This window comes from Macrotis lagotis, chromosome 2 (genome assembly GCF_037893015.1).
Source record: "Macrotis lagotis isolate mMagLag1 chromosome 2, bilby.v1.9.chrom.fasta, whole genome shotgun sequence".
NCBI lineage: Eukaryota > Metazoa > Chordata > Mammalia > Peramelemorphia > Peramelidae > Macrotis > Macrotis lagotis.
The window spans coordinates 189,244,976-189,261,301 of NC_133659.1; the positions used below are offsets into that span (position 1 = coordinate 189,244,976).

General features: G+C 41.5%; 1 protein-coding gene and 1 pseudogene across 3 annotated transcripts; both read right to left on the bottom strand.

Annotated features, from left to right (window-relative positions):
• On the bottom strand, positions 1-16,152 carry LOC141513819 (gasdermin-A-like). 3 transcript variants are annotated; one of them, XM_074224001.1, is made up of 13 exons: positions 15,750-16,152; positions 10,834-10,985; positions 8,942-9,160; positions 8,559-8,736; positions 7,697-7,862; positions 6,114-6,210; positions 5,697-5,744; positions 4,895-4,918; positions 4,124-4,144; positions 3,489-3,643; positions 2,976-3,090; positions 2,781-2,854; positions 1-2,265 (listed from the first exon to the last, which is right to left on the bottom strand). In XM_074224001.1, exons 3-13 carry the CDS (start codon positions 9,153-9,155, stop codon positions 2,023-2,025), a joined length of 1,335 nt encoding a protein of 444 aa, XP_074080102.1. In that variant the 5' UTR covers positions 9,156-9,160; positions 10,834-10,985; positions 15,750-16,152; the 3' UTR covers positions 1-2,022. The 3 variants fall into 3 exon arrangements, with proteins under 3 accessions (XP_074080102.1, XP_074080103.1, XP_074080104.1); XM_074224002.1 differs by lacking the exon at positions 10,834-10,985; XM_074224003.1 differs by lacking the exon at positions 4,124-4,144.
• Positions 13,550-15,708, bottom strand: LOC141513820 (uncharacterized; annotated as a pseudogene).
• Positions 16,153-16,326: the final 174 nt, after the last annotated feature.

The window sequence follows — 16,326 nt, forward strand, 5'->3', positions numbered from 1 at the left end:
AATTGACTAATTAGACTTACTCCATTTTAAAATTGAGGGATTTTATTCTGACACAATCAATTCCAAGAAACAACCTCCTCCCTCCTTCCTCAGTGCTTCTATCTTCCATTATTGAAAGGTAAACAAACTGGACTTTCTTCAATAAACCATTAAACCATTTCAAAAAAACCATTTCTAGACCTTCTTAATCTTAGTGCCCTCTCTCTGACCACCTCCTTTTTATCCTGTATATCTTCTTTGAACATAGTTGTTTTCATATTGTCTTTTTCATCAGACTGACCACCTTGAAAACATAGGGACAGCTTTTTAGCATTCTTTGTATTCCCAGCATTTAGTACAATGTAAACCTGGCATATTGTGGCTTCAATGTTTTTATTTTTAAGTGTAGTTAAAACCCTAGTTAAGGCTGTTGTGTTGTAAACCCAAGACCTTTTATTAAATTTAAATGCAATATTACATAAACTAGTTGACTTCCTAATCCACAACCACCTCTAATCAGATGAAGCAGGAGTCATAAGACTGAATTATAATGAAGAAATGGTTCTTAATATAGTGATAATGAAATTTCCTTGGTTAATCTTTTATCTTGGTTTTTCCTGTCATCTAGTGTAGATTCTTCTTCTGAGTTATTTTGGAAGGTTGTACTGCTGCTACCTCCGAAAATAATGTTCAACATATTGGCCTTTCATGTTCAACATCTTCTACCCTCACTCCAAAGTCTCATAAACTTCAAAGAACTCTTGACTGGGTCTTTTTGGGAGATGTTTCCCATTTTTGGATCTGTTTCATACTCCCTCAACTTCTGGTTTCTGTCCTTGTTTTTTGAGCAGTACTCAAAATGTACATGGAACATCGATGTTTCTTCCAAATAGTTTGTAAATACTCTTGTATTATTAATAGCATTAATAATTTATAATAGTATCTGGTCCTAGGTTCTTTTTCTCTTCTACTTTCCTTTTCTGTTTGAATAACCAGGGAGAATAAATTGTGCCCACTAAAAAACATACATGGTGTTACTTTGGAATAATAACTAGTGGAGACAGGACACAAAAAAGAAGGGAAGGGAAGATCTCCAGAGAACAATCCTTACAGTTGGGGAGAAAAGAGGATTCTGGATTTGGGGTTTTTTGATGGTTTGCTTGGGTTGGGATATAAGGATACAAAGATCTCATGAGTCTTGTATGCACTTCTTCTAACAAACTGATGGATCAACCTGGGGAATGTAGAATGGCAAGGAATTGAAGAGAGAGAGAGAGAGAGAGAGAGAGAGAGAGAGAAGAAATCTGTTCTCATCTTCACTTTGTTCCCCATGGGAAGTCACAAGTCAAGACTGAAGTAGGTAGGGGAGTGATTGTCTATAGAAGTCCTTGTATTTGGTCATGGCTCACAAGTGACATATTTTTGGGATTCAAATTCTAGGATATTTTCCTCTTCTTAACAAAAAAAGTCCCAAGAGCCACATGAAAAAGTGGGTTCAGTATATTGGAAGGTATCATACAGATAGTTTCTCAGGTGTCTTGGGTAGGGACCATGAGGCAAAAGAGTGAGAAAATCCTGTAAAGTATCTGTAGGCCCTTTGTGTAAATGAATCTTTTACAAAAGGTCTACAAAATATGTAACCATTATGACCACATTTCCCTTTCTGAAAAACAAAATAAAAGAGATAAAGAAACCTCATTTTTGCTATTCTAATGAGATTTATTTTTTTGGGAGGAAGGCAAGTGAAAGTGAGTGGAGCAGATAATTTTTTTTCTTTTCTAAATATCTTTAGGGTTTTTTTTTAAAAGAATCACTTTTTTAGAATATTTTACGTTTCAACTAATGGATTATCCAGTGTCAGGGAGGAAAGAGATTAGGCATCTTGGCTCTAAAATGCTCCATGAGTGAAGTGCTTTTTTTTTTGTTTGTTTTCGGTAACACTGTCATTTGGTGGTTCTGAATGTTATAGCGGTAAAGAACAGAGCAAAGAGCTTGAGGGAAGGTAGTCTAAAAAGAGAGGCAGGAGACAGGGAAAAGAAAAGTTTAGCAGGGCTTGGTTAGCAGCTGTAGGAAGGAGAGGCTAGCATACAGCGCACAGAGTTGGGGGAGTGTGTCAGGATCCCAGTTATACTTGAGGCCTGATCTCTGCATTTCCAGGCCACTCAGCCCCACTAGAGCCTCAGTGAAGGTCAATTCCTCATCCCCAAGGGAGGATAGTAGGTCAGGCTTCAGGGGAAATAAACCTTCCTCAGTCTGTGGAAAGTTCTGCTCCATAATACTCTCCACCTAAAAGGAAAACCAGATAACAAAAGAAGTTGAGAAGCTCTTCGGTTCTCTTCCACAGACAAGTCCATGAAGGACCTATTCCCCTTCTATCCCTTTTCTCAGAGTTAGGTAAAAAACGCCAGAGAATGGCTCAACTTCATACAGCTTAACTCTTTCTGGGAGTCTGTACCAGGTATGCTATTGCCACCCTGTTCCTGGATTGAGGGAGGGACTCAGAGACAGAGGAGGAAGCACATAGTTCAGTACCAAGATTGCTGAACTTGGGAAACAGAACACTTGAATTAGAGGCCTGGCTCTGTCATGTATTAGCTATGTAACTTAAGGCTAGTCACTTCTTTTGGGGTTCATTTCATCATCTGTCATATGAAGGGTTTGGGCTAGGAGATGAGGTCTTGACTTTTACACACCCCCTTTAGTCATTTAAAAAAATGTTTTCTGTTTGTCACCTGTTGAGGTCTGACCTGTGTCCACCTTCTCCCCAAATTCTCCTGGTGGTTAGGCCCATTTCCTCTTACCAATTTCAGCTGCAGGGGCAAGATCTTCATATCCATGGACTTTACTAGTAGTTTATGTTGTGCTTCACTCAGCTCTAGAAACAGAAAGCATTGTTATGTGGTTTGAAAAAAGAGGGCCATGGGAGAGACTTTGTCAGGGACTGAGAACCTTGGTGTGGCTTTTCCATGTCCCTTTTGGGGGGTTCTTATATTTACCTGTCAAGGCTCCAAGGAAATACAGAATTCCTTCCACAACATCATGGGAGACTTCAATGTCTTTCGGCTTGGCCTCCAGGGACACACGTTGTCCCTTATTCAGAGCTTCTTCAAACTGTTGGTGAAAGGAAAAAACCATCTGATCTCTTGTCCCTCCTACCTGATTTAGAATCCAGAGTCTCTTTATTCTGAAGAAGAAAGGTTCCAAACTGGTCCATTTCTAATTCCATTCTAAGGATGTGCCCCTCAAATCCATTGCCAGCTCTCTTTGTATCATGGTAAATTTTACCAGAGGGCAATGGGGAATATGCTTTGGAGAAGGAAGGAGCAGAAAGGACCCATGAGGAAGCCTAGTCAGCTTTGAAACGGGCTTTCTGTTCTCCCTTCTCTAGCTGGTAAATTATGAAAACTCTCTGCCCTGCCCCCCCCCCCAACTGCTTCCTTCTGCCTTGCCACTTAGAGAGCCTAATCACCCTGGAAGATATCTCCCATTACCCTGGGTCCCTGGCTCACCGTGAGTTCTAAGTCTTGCAGGTCTTGTTTCTTCCCCAGAAGACTTCTAAGGGACTTGAGCAGTGATACCTGCCCTTCCTTGCTCAATTTGTTCACCTCTTGGGCCTCATTTTGTACTTCTTTCTTAAGTGACCCAAAATCTTCTGGAACTTCAGCTGTGTATGCAAAAAAAAAAAAATAGAAAGCAATTTCTTATTTTACTTACTCCCAACCCTTTTCTTCTGCTACCCTGCCCATAATAGTTTCCCCATACTCTGACACCTATAAAATAATACTCTGGACCTGATTTGTTTTGCGTTCCCTTGGCTTAAATTTGGGAATAGTGAGAGCCCAATCCTTAAAGCTGAGGAGGGAGAACTGTTCCCCTACCCCCACCCCCAGCCACTGAAGAGAATAACTTCTCAGGGAGATGGCAGCAGCCACAGTAGGACTCCTCCAGAGGGCCTAGGCTGTGTGACGAGTAGGGGACAGATTAAACCATACACAGAGGCTCTGCCCTGAGGCCTGACAACCCATGGATGTTTCTGGTTGGCATCACAGAGGACTTTTGACCCTCAAGATGACTTGTACCCCTGGGACCTGAAAGTTAACAGCTCTCTTGTACACTTATAGGGAAAGCTCACAAATCTCCTTACAATGATCAGATGACTGGATAACTAGAATGAAAGAGAAAAACAAATGTATAAGCATGGTGACCTGAAGCATGTTACCATTATAAAACTCACATCTGTATAGCATATTGTAATTTACAAAATAAATATACCATCATCTCATTTTACCCTCACAGGTTTCTATCATTATTATTTCTATTATACAGATGAGGAAACAGGTTCAAAAAGATTAAGTGAACCATTGCTCAGGACCATTCAACTGCAGGCTGTGAGGATAACACTGAGAGTGGAGAAATATGTTGTTTCTAAGAACCTTTTAAGAATTACTGTCTCTCCATTCCTAGCTTCTTTGGAAGATAAGGGAACAGAGGCTTGATGTTGTAGGGGAAAGAAGAGGGTTAAGTCTCTAGTCTATGACAGAGTTCACCTGGCCTTTGGAGCAACAGAAATTCCAGACTTTGACCTGAAGGATACTGGGTTAGTTAATGGGTGAATAGATAGTCACTGTCGCTGGAATCTTGAGGACATGGGCCTGAGAGCGCAGACTTATTGAGGATCTTCCCTAAAGATTCTATGGATTGCCCTAAAGATTTAGTGGATGCCCCAGATTCAAATTCTTCCCTAAAGATTCTTTTCTATGAATAATATGGAAATCATGACTTTTTAAAGAAAAATAGTTTAAAGTTTTAGTTCACCATCTCTTCTGATATCTTAGTATTTCCATAGAAAAATGGATAAGGAAAGCTTGGTATTTTGAAAGTAAGTGTGAATTAATCCAAAAGGAAACATACTTACAGGATATTTTCTCTTCAGGTTTTTCTGGATAAATAAAATAAAAAATATATGAGCATAATATCCATTCCTATATTTTTCCTCAGGAACATTTTATTAGTGATTATTACAAAAACATATTGTCTGCATCTATTTTCACAATTTGGGAGCAAATGTCTCTACTTAATGAATTTTCAGACTCCACCTTTCTATTTGTTTCTCTGTTTCTATTTTTTGGGTCTAATAGAGCAAAGAAAGCATTCTATCTTTATTTTCCTCCTTCCCTCATCTTCCTCAAAAAGATGGTACATAAAGGGAAAACTGTGGGGATATAAAGATTAATAGAAGAAAATTATAGAATCATAGTTTTAGTGTAGTTCTTAGCATTGAATTTGGATAGAAGATAGAGTCTGTGGATAGATTTCAGGAGGGTTCTGTGACTTGGACAGAGAAAAAAGTTACATCTTTATTTTGGAATAATTGATTTTCTTTGAAATTCCATAAATTTTATTTTATGCATTTAAAAACATATAAGATTTATAGTGTAGATATTACCAGAATGTAAAAGGGAAACATGATCCAGAAAAGGTTAGGATTCCCTGATTATTTAGAGCTCAAAGAGATCTGAAAGGTCTTCTAGACCAACTCTTTTCATTTTACAGATGATCAGAGTGAGGCCCAGCCTGGACTTGTACCACATTCAAAGGCATTGGGGAATGAAGGGAAGGGATGGTGGCAATTCAGGAAAGGATTGCAATGGGTGGGGCCTTAGAGGCAAGAGTGATGAGAAGACTATGATTTTCTATTTGGGAGCAGTTCTACTCACCTTCAGTAGGGAAGGTTTTCAGGTTGTCATTGAAGACATGAGGAATATCTGGAGGGGTAAGGGGAGAGAGGAAAGAAGTGTTACTGTTAATTGCTGCCTGGAACTTTCTACTTTCTACCCAAAGACTTTTATAGATCTTTGGAATCAAGCAGGTTGTCACTAGTTAGTCTTATGTAAGGTTTCAAAAAAACAATGCCTATGTGAGAGGGGCAGTACATTCTCTCAGGATTCAAATTCAGGTGTTTCTATCTCCCTTCTTCCCATCACACCATTTCTGGGCTGCATTATTTGAATAATGATAATTTCTCCTCTCTTCCCAACCCACTGGGGAGAAATGATCAGGGATACAACAATTGGATTAAGGACCCAACAGATTCCTGGTAGACAAGGCATCCTGAATCCTGGACCTCTACTCACCCCAGCCATCTTTGCCTTTGACTAGCAGCTGCCTCACTCGGTAGGCTAGGACACAGCCCTTGGGGATGGTAATAGCCTCTGTGTGGTCTATGGATCCCTAGGATTAGAAAACAAAGATCAGAAAGCCTGCAGACACCGGTTTGAATTTGTTCCCTGTCCCTCCCTCCCCATTTGCTTTTCACAAATGGCCAGATTCTGGGGCATCCACTTCAAAGCCCTTCCATCAGTTTCCATTAACTATTCATCTAGCTACCTTCATCTCCTTTGCTGACTCAGACTTGCTACTCCAGCTGGGCAAACCTGTTCTTAGACTGATCCTGACTCACAACTTCACAGGCCCTTCTCTCCTTCCTCTTGGTTTTAGTGACTTAGTCATCCACTCCTCGATTTCCATCCATGTCTTTAGAAGCCACCTTCATTTTCTTCTGGTTTCAAGACTCAGCACTAGTGCTCCAAGAGCTACCCACAGATAATCAAAGCTTGCTTTTCTGTATCTCCCCCAAAAGACATTATGCCTCTAAAAGTTGAGGACATACCACTATAGAGGTGGTATAGAAAAGGGCCAAAACCTTGCACTGCCTCTACTACAGCAGGATTGGAGTTTGAGCTCACTAAACACTATTCACTCACTATACTCAATATTTTGGAGTTTTGTTCTTTTGCTTAGTTTTCCATTTCCCAGGAACTGGCTGTCCTGGAGCTCCTGACTCCAATCCTTTGTGTACATGACTTCTACAAGTCAGTGTGATTTCTCTCTTGGCTTTAGCTTCTTCCTCTGTAAAATCTTCATTCAGAAGAGAGCATTAGATTAGAAATTGTTGATCCCTTTAATATTCATCTAGGCTCTTCCTGGGATAGAGCACTAGAATTGGAATCAGAAAGACTTATCTTCCTGAATTCAAATCTGACCTCAGACACTTGTATGACCCTGGGCAAGTCACTTAACCCTATTTGCCTTAGTTATTATAAAATGAACTGGAGAAGGAAATGTCAAACCATTCCAGTATCTTTGCCAAGAATACCCTAAATGGGTTATAAAAACTCAGATACCACTGAGATAACTAATCAACAAGGCTCTTTATTACTCTGAATATTCCTTTTCAACATAGTCTTCTTTGCCCTACTCCTAGATCTCCTAGGAGAGTGGGACCCACAGGGTCCCACCATAGACACATGCCATTTAGCTAGGGGCCAAGACATCTCTTAAAAGTGGCCAGGGTGCTATAAAGCGTGTGTGTGTGTGTGTGTGTGTGTGTGTGTGTGTGTGTGTTTGTACTCCCTTGGTTTCCTTCATTACAGGTGTTCACTAGATTTTTTTCCTGGGTCAAATACTGATTTTCACTTTTGTTTCTTAGGACCCAGGACAAGGTTATATCCATAGGAACAGGAAAAGAACTTTTGACATAACTGACTGGACTGGAGAAAATTCAAGAAAAACAGAAAAAGAGACTGTACACTGAGTGTTAGGGGAAAGGGTATTAGATAGAAGTGGAATGCTGACTGGAGACAAGATTTGGCAAGGTTGGTCTCTTTCTTCCCTAAGCACCTGGGTTTATTGCTGGAGAAGAGTGAGGAAACCAAACCTGTAGGCCCAAAGGGGCAAAGAAGGGGAGGGAGAAGCTTCCCAAAGCTTTTCCAGCATTCTCCAGGGTGATCTCCTTCACAGTTTCCACAACTTCCATCACCACATACAGGTTCTCCCCTCGGTCCTTTATCTCCTTTAAGAATGAGTGCTCTGGCACAAGCTTTCTGGGGTGGAGGAGATACAAGGAGAAGTTAAAGACTTTATCTTATGCTAGTTGGAGCCCCATGTACCTGTCAAATTCTCAATTCCCATCACCTGAGAACCAATTTGTACCAGGGCTTCTTTCAAACCTGTTGTGGTCAGATTTCTGAGCTGCCCAATCTTCACATTCTCTCCCTGCTCCTACTTCTCATCTCTGTCTCCTAACTATCACTTAGTGTCACCTAAGAGCCAACCCTGACAAACTTATCCCAGAACTGTATGTTACAACCAGAATTGGGGGAACAGGACTTCTTAGGTCATCTATATTTGTAAGTGACTCAGAAACAGTCTGTATGGGTTGAAGGGTAATAAGTAAGTGGCTTCCAAAGTCATTAGAGTTCACAAAAGCCACAAGAATTCAAAAGCACTTTAAAGTTGTGATGGTAAGATAAAATTCTGATTGCACCAAAAGTTAAATCAAAAAGTTTCTATTAGGAAGAATACTTTCAACATGATCTGTTCACACTATGTGCAAATGAGGGCCACCAACCAGAAGAAATTGCACTAGAGAGCTACCCTTGTGAATGTTATTAGTCAAGGTAGTAGTCTGAAGGTTCCTCCCTAAGACTGACCATGAGAAGTTTGGTAATGTTCCAGCTCTTCCAATAGATTCTCATTCTTTCCTCCCCTCACTTCAAGGAGTTTCCCCTTTCTCTCACCTCTCCTGTAAGTTGTCCAGGGCTTTAGGGGAAACACTGAGAGACTGAACCTCTAGAGTACTGCTGTGGGACAGCCCTGCAGTTCCTTTGACTTTCACTGTTTTGGGGACATCCACTTCACCCTCCAGGCGGGCATCCAGCATATTCTTGAAAGAGAAGTTCCCTGTGTCTGATGGATCTGAGGGTATGAAAGGAGATAGGATGGGGTGCTGGACTGAAGGTATTCCTCAACTCAGAATACCTTAGGGCTAATCCCATCCTCCTTCCTCTACATGGGATGACACTGAACCAATCCTAGTCATGGGGAGAGAGACAATGCCTTATATCTGAATGACCAGGTCCTGTCTACCTCTGCTTTATGTCCACCTGTGCCACAAACTGACCTGAAGGTGAGGCCCCTGGCTGAAGAAGGTCTAGAAGGGTATAGTCAGTACGGATGTAACGGGCACCCCAGAACAAGGTGCTCTTCCTCTTCCGAAGGACCAGGCAGAAGGGGTGGAAGCGCTTGAAGTCAATGAGGCTGTCCAGAGGAGTCAGGTCTCCTCGAGGATTAAGCTGTCTAGCCAGGGCCCGGGTGACATTTTCAAACATAGTCATTGTTTCTAGAGGGAGAGCAAAAAATCAAAGAATCAGGTGTCTGCCATGGAGAGAGAGAGAGAGAGAGAGAGAAAGAGACAGACAAGAGATAGAGACAGAGACAGACAGACAGACAGACGACAGACAAACTGGGTCATAGAGTGAATAGCTAGTGTATTATCCAGGAGAAGATATTTTGTAGAACCACAGAATCTTGGAACTGGAAGAAACCTTACAAATTAAATTGGACCAGCTGACTAATTTTTTCTCACCTTGAAAATGTTGTGTTTAGTATTCTCATTTTACAGGAAAAAGAACCTGAAGCCTAAAATGGTTTACTGATTTGATTAAGGCCAAATTATTGATTGAACCAGGGGTACTATCAGGGTTATGAGAGAGCAGAGACATCTATATTTTAGGCATCATGGTAAAATATAAAATGTACTATATTCAAAAGTCAGAAGGTCTAGTATCAAATCCTGGCTCTATCACTTAACAAGCTATTACTTTAGTCATTTAATTTCTTTGACCTTCAGCTTCCTTCTCGGTAAAATAGAGTTAATAATACTAGGATTAGGGCAGCTAGCTGCTGGGCCTGGATTCAGGAAGATTCAACTTTATAAGTTCAAATTTGACCTTAAACACTTACTAGCTGTATGATCTGGGCAAGTCACTTAACTCTGTTTATCTCAGTTCCCTCATTTGTAAAAGGAGATGGAGAAGGAAATAGCAAATCAAACCAATATCTTTGTCAAGAAATTCCAAATGGGTTCACAGTCAGAAACAATTGAAAAATGCCTGAATAGCAAAATACTTGCAAAAAATTCATAGGGTTATTGTGAGAATTAAATGAGATAAAGTATTTTGAAAACCCAGCAGCACTATATAAATTTAAGTTACTGTTACATGTAGCCTGTCTTGGATGGTGTTTTCTGGTTCAAATATAGGAGTCCTAGCTGGGATGGCAAGCACAGCTAAACATCATATGTAGGAGGGACAGTACTCAATCACTTAGCCTAGAACTGTCACATCTAGTCTTTGCATAGTTGGAGATAAAAGGGAAGAGGCACCTGCAAGGATCATTTTGATCCAATCACATGAACCCCAGTAGTTATGCCATTCTGTTGTTGTTCATTCTTTTCAGTTGTATCCTATGCTTTGTGACCTCATGAATCTCTGTTCATGGGTTTTTTTTTTTGCAAGATACTAGAGTAGTTTTCCATGTTTTTTTCCAAATAGAGATTAAATGACTTGCCTAAGGTCACACAGAGACAGGAAATTTCTAAGGCTGGATTTAGCTTCAACTCTTTCTTATTTCAAGTCTATCACTCCTTTCCCTGAATCACCTTGTTGCCTTATTCATGCCATAGTTTCTGGCAGATTCTCATCAGGCTAGAATAACCCTCTTCATAAATAGCTGAGTATAATTTGTCCAGAGGTTGCCTCTTCTCCTTTAGGAAAGGCCAAATAGAGTAGGCTCTCCTGTCCAGGCCAAATGCCTACTATGTGTTACAAAGATGAAAAATAAAACAGTTCCTACCTTCTAGGGGTTTGAATTCTACCTGTAGGTCACACCTCTGTCTTTTAGGGGAGTCCCCTTTCTCCAAAGCAGCTTGTTTCCATTTACTGCCCCTCCCTTACCTTCCAGATCTCTCTTCTACCCCGTTCCCATCCCCTCTCCCATTTCCAGAATCATTACCAAAGGTTGCTGGTAGTGGTTGGGTGCTGTCAGTTGGATGTAGAATTCATGTGGGTCAGATGCTAATCCAGTTTGGTCTTCACAGGGATTCTTGGACTGAGAGAATCCCTGTGCTTAGTGATGTCTGTGGTGGCTCTGTCTGATTTATGCCACTGTGGAGGGAAGGATGGAGGTCACAGAGATCCCGCCTGTCCGGATGACCCCACCCCACCCCACTGGTCACACTTCCGGGAGAACTGCATCAACCTGTTCTCCATGTGCCCTACCCCAGGCCCCAGGCCCTGATTTGCTACAGGGCTGAGGGGTTGGTGGGTGGGGAAGCTTCCTGACAGGTGCCAGCGTGGGCGACAGGAGTCAGACTAGGATAGAAGGAGTATTTGGATCAATGGCTGATGGCCAGGTAGGGGATGGGGCCCCTACAGGGGAGACTTGAGGGTGTAGGGTGCCTCAGGGCATTTATGCGTAAGATGTTCTGCACATCCTTCTGTGATGTTGGAGGAGAGCATCAGAGTTGTCAAGGAGAATCTTGGCTTCAGGATCAAATCTTGTCTGATGTGATAAGGAGACAAGAAACCTACTTTTCCTAGAAATTCTATCAGGTTGCTAAGCTGCTGAAGAATAGGGTGTATTCTGTCAGTTAGTCCTTTAATCTCTGATGTATTTCTATAAACAGAATATTCCCCTCTTCAATTTTTTAAAAATTATTTTTTTCAGAGGACAAAAATTGATTTTTCTCTCCTTCTTACTTTCTCCCACCCTCAAAAAAAACCAAAAAGAAAAAACAAAGTAATAAATAAATAATCCAAACAAATTCCTCCATTGACTTTGTCCAAAAATATATCTCATTCTGCACCCCGTGACCATCAGGAGATAACTAGCAGGCTTCATTATTGACCTTTCTTCAATTCTTCAGCTCCCTGGTATAAGATAGATACTGATATGTATGAATGTATTCACATACACATATTTCTGTATGTATAAATGTGGAAGCCTAAGGTATTTATGTTTCTTTGGGCAGCTAGATAGTGCAGTAGATAGAGTGTGGGGCCTGGAGTTAGGAAGACTCTTCTTTCTGAGTTCAAATTTAGACTCTTAACTCACTGTGTGACCCTGGGGAAGTCACTTAATTCTGATTGTCTCAGTTTTCTCATCTGTAAAATGAGCTGGAGAAGAAAAATGGCAAACTACTTCAGTATCTTTGCTAAGAGAACCCCAAGTGAGGTCTTGTAGAGACAGGTATGACTATAAAATGACTGAACAACACTGGAATTGGGAGACAGGAGACCTAAATTAAGGTCCAGATTTTTCCATTTGCTAGTCAGATAACCTTTTTTTTCTTTTCCTTCTTTCTTTCTTTCTTTCTTTCTTTCTTTCTTTCTTTCTTTCTTTCTTTCTTTCTTTCTTTCTTGCAGGGCAATGGGGTTAAGTGACTTGCCTAAGGTCACACAGCTAGGTTATTATTGTCTGAGGTTGGATTTGAGCTCAGGTCCTCCTGATTCCACAGCCAGGGCTCTATCCACTGTGCCACTTGGCTATCCTCAACTTTTTTCTTTTTAAAAATTGTTTTTAAGGCTCAAGTCTCTTCATCTTGACCAATCTGTAAATACAGGGGGTGTTTATGGACCTAGTTCCACTTCTGATCTACAGGGTAGCTTTGACCTGCCCTGTTTCTAACCTGAGCTGGTTGACTCCTTCTCAGAAAGGAATAAACATTTATATGGTACCTATTACATGCCAAACATTCTACTAAATGCTTTCTACATATATTATTTCATTTGATTCTTAACAACAATCCTGGAGATAAGTACAATTATTTTCCCCATTTTACAGTTAAGGAAACTAAGGCAGACAGGGGAATACAATTAGTGTTTGGAGTCATACTTAAACTTGGGTCTTCCTGACTCCAGGCTCAGTGGTTTATCTATTACTCTACCAGCTGATTCTTAGATAACTTGCTGACCTGCAGGCTCAAGAACTCACCATATTAAAACCAAACTTGGTTTGGGAACCTGATCACCTCAGAATTCTGGAACTCAAGAGATTTGCTAGCCTTAGCCTCTCTGCTAGCTAGGATTATAGGCATGAGCCACTTTGTCAGACTGTAACTTTATTTTTGAGACAATTTTCTCACATGTAAAATAATTTTTTACACTCTTTATCTCATCAGGTTGTTGTGAGGAAAGTGTAAGCCTTGATTTACTATAGAAATCATCTCTCTCTATTTGGTTCTCCCTGGTTTTCTGTCTAAAACCGTTTATTTCTTGCAGACTTTCTCTGACTCTCAAGAAGTCAATTAGTTTTTAAAAAATGAAGTATCCTTTTGGGAAGTTTTGCGTCCAGCTCCTTAGCTCTTTATTTTTATTTATTTATTTATTTTTAGGTTTTATTGCAAGGCAAATGGGGTTAAGTGACTTGTACAAGGTCACATGGCTAGGTAATTATTGTCTGAGGCCAGATTTGAACCCAGGTACTCCTGACTCCAGGGCCGGTGCTCTATCCACTGTGACACCTAGCCACCCCTGTCTAGGTTTATTTTTAATCATAACAAAAATAACCACTCTTTATATGACTGTTAAAGAGCTAAGGAAGGGTGGCTAGGTGGCGCAGTGGATAAAGCACCGGCCCTGGAGTCAGGAGTACCTGGGTTCAAATCTGGCCTCAGACACTTAATTACCTAGCTGTGTGGCCTTGGGCAAGCCACTTAGCCCCACTGCCTTGAAAAATCTAAAAAAAAATAAATAAACCTAGATTAAAAAAAAATCAAAGCCTACAGTAAGACATTGCCTTCCACTTCTGTCTAAAATATTTGTTTACATTTTTAAAGAAGAGTTCAATTAATCTATTCCTCTGGACTGAGACATTAAACCTTAATCAACTAATTACAGAGAAGAAACTTTTTTTTTAGATTTTTTTTTTTGTTCTATCTTGGGTGGAGCTTTGACTGATGGGTGGGTATGGGAGGAAAACCAGTTGTGAAAAGAGAGAGTCTGAAGACCACGTCTCATTTTCTTTTGTCCCACAGAAACATATACAAGACACTGGGACAAAAAAAAAATAACACAATTGCTCATTTTTCACTTCTGTTTTTGGCAATTTCTCCTTTTAATTTTTTTATTTATACTCCCTCATAAGAAGCAAAAGATAAAAAGTAAGGAAATAAGACTAAAAGCAAAGGGCTTAGGGAAGGCTGTCTGCACTGACCCTAAGAGAAATGAGCATCCAGCAGGTGGCAGCAATGGGACCCTGAGAAATCATACTCCCATACTTGGGGGAAATCCACCTCTCACTAAATTCAGAGATATGGTAATGACTGAGACTGGGCTTGTTTGTATCCAGTTCTTTGCCTGTTATGTCTCCCATTAGACTGTAAATTCCTTGAGACCAGGGACTGTCTTTTTCATATCTTCATATCCCTAGAACACAGCGGGTGATTAATAAATGTTTAATGACTGAGAACAATATGATGAAGGGTAAGATCTTTATGGAACTTGTATGAATTTGGTGCTTTCTTTAGAAAATTTGGAATTTTAAGGTAAAGAAGAAGCTTCCCCATCCTCATTTCCCTCCAGGTTAATGACCCAGAGCTATCTCTCAAGCTTCCCTTTATAGTTTGTTTTTGAACTTGATCATGCTTTAATCCCTTATTCCTAAATTCCCATCTCAGATCCTCCCTAGAAGAATTTTGAGGTTCTTCCTCCCATCCTAAAACTCATTTTGGGACCCAAGCTACCCTCAAATTTCTGTCTTAGCAGATGATGTTCAGCCTGTAGAGATTTAGATTGGAGATCAAACTCATCAGCCAATCTCATGGTCTCAGCATTTATGGCTGCTATTTCTGGGCTCTCACCCTCCTCCAGCAGCAGGCTTGAATGGGCAAAGAAGCCTCTGTTGTCACCATCTAGACCAAACACTGAGGAGCTTAGCTTACCTTTTGAAGGTAAAAGTCCTAGGCCGTCTCTACCCCGGAATATCCCAGCTTTGTCAAGGTCCTTACTAAGTAAGTTGGTATGGGAGCTCACATTATCTTTCACTTCATGGCTGAATGAAGAAAAAGTCTCTGACTCTTTGGAGGCCCTGAATTCCCTATTCTTCTGGGGAGCCAGTTCCCCTAAGCCCTTACCTAGCAAAGAGGACCCCAAGTGAAGCCTTCCTAAGTTTAGGGAGGGATCTAACCTGGGGTATGGGGAGCAGATTAGCTCTTTGCCCCAGTTGCTCTCCAAACCCCACTCCATCTTCTCTGTTCTCCCTGGTTTAGCCCCTGAGTTCTACTCTCCTTTTCCTAATCCCGAGTGGGTCAGTATAGAATGGACCCGGGTGAAGGGGCTGCTGAACAAAGAGTTTCTAGATAGTGCTTGAAAAACAGAGAGGGTAGCATATAGAGCACAGAGGGGAGGCAGGGCATTGGGTTCCCAGGCAAAGAGGGGACCATCTCCCTGGAGGTCAAGTCCACAAAGACCTATCAGGGCCTGGGTCACAGTCAGTTCCTCTCCTTGGAAGCCCTGGAGGAGCTCACAATGAAGACAGAATGGCCCCACTTCAGTTCGAATGAAATTCTGGTCCAGGATGGTCATCATCTGGTGATTAGAGGGTAGGAGTGGAAAGTGTCCCCTATCTTTCCAACCCCTGATTGTGTTTACTGTCTATACTGAATCTGAATCCCAAGCCAGCTCTATTTTCATTCTCTTCCACCCTTCCAGGCCTCTGGTTCTGGGTCTTGTCCCTTCTAGGTGCCCTAGAGGTAAGAGGTAGATGCAGGAATGGGTACCAAGTGATCTGTCTCAATCTTTGGCCAGTTGAAAAATGGACCTTTGACTTCCTAGACCTCTTGCAATTCTAAAACTTGATTATATTCTAATCCTCATTACCCCTACCATCACCATTCTGTCAACCCTTCTGACTTCCCCAGCCTTCCTTACCAGTTCCAGTTGTTGAGAGAGGATTCCCTTTTCCACCGACATGGCCAGAAGTTGTTGTTGCTCTTCACTCAGCTCCGGGGACAGACAGAGGGCAAAGGAAAAGAGAAGAAGGATCAGAGAAGGAGGTGGAGCCTGAGAGAACCATTAAATGGTCTCAGGGTGGAGACTGGGGCTGTCTTAACCATTGGGACACTCTCTGCCCCTCTGAAAGCAGGTCAGGGTAGGTGGGCTGGGGAGTCCTCCTTTCCTTGGATGACAATGAGGATGGAGGATGGAGACCAGGTTGTTTGCCTTTTTGCAGAGTGGGAGGAAGGAGCAGTGATATGAGCTACAAACACTGTTCAAATATAGGCAACCTGGAAATTTGTTCTGTGGAAGTTATCCCAATGGGAGCTACCTTTAGCTCCCAACTCTCCTTACCTTGGAGTGCCCCTATAAGGTAGAGAAAGCTCCCAGTCAGGCTAGGGGTGAGTTTGCCGGAGGCATCCTGCAACATGACTAAGATGGTATCCCCAGGGCCCTCCAGGAAGCCCCGGGTCACTGGCTCCTCAAGGTCCAGTGCTTGGTTCATCTGGGA

Coding starts and splice junctions, on each gene's coding strand:
- LOC141513819 (XM_074224002.1), bottom strand. CDS start 9,155: ATGACTATGTTTGAAAATGTCACCCGGGCCCTGGCTAGACAGCTTAAT. Junction 4,145..4,894: donor ACCTGAAGAGAAAATATCCT/GTAAGTATGTTT, acceptor CTTTCATTCTAG/TTATCCAGTCATCTGATCAT. Junction 2,266..2,780: donor TGCCCCTGCAGCTGAAATTG/GTAAGAGGAAAT, acceptor TTTTCCTTTTAG/GTGGAGAGTATTATGGAGCA.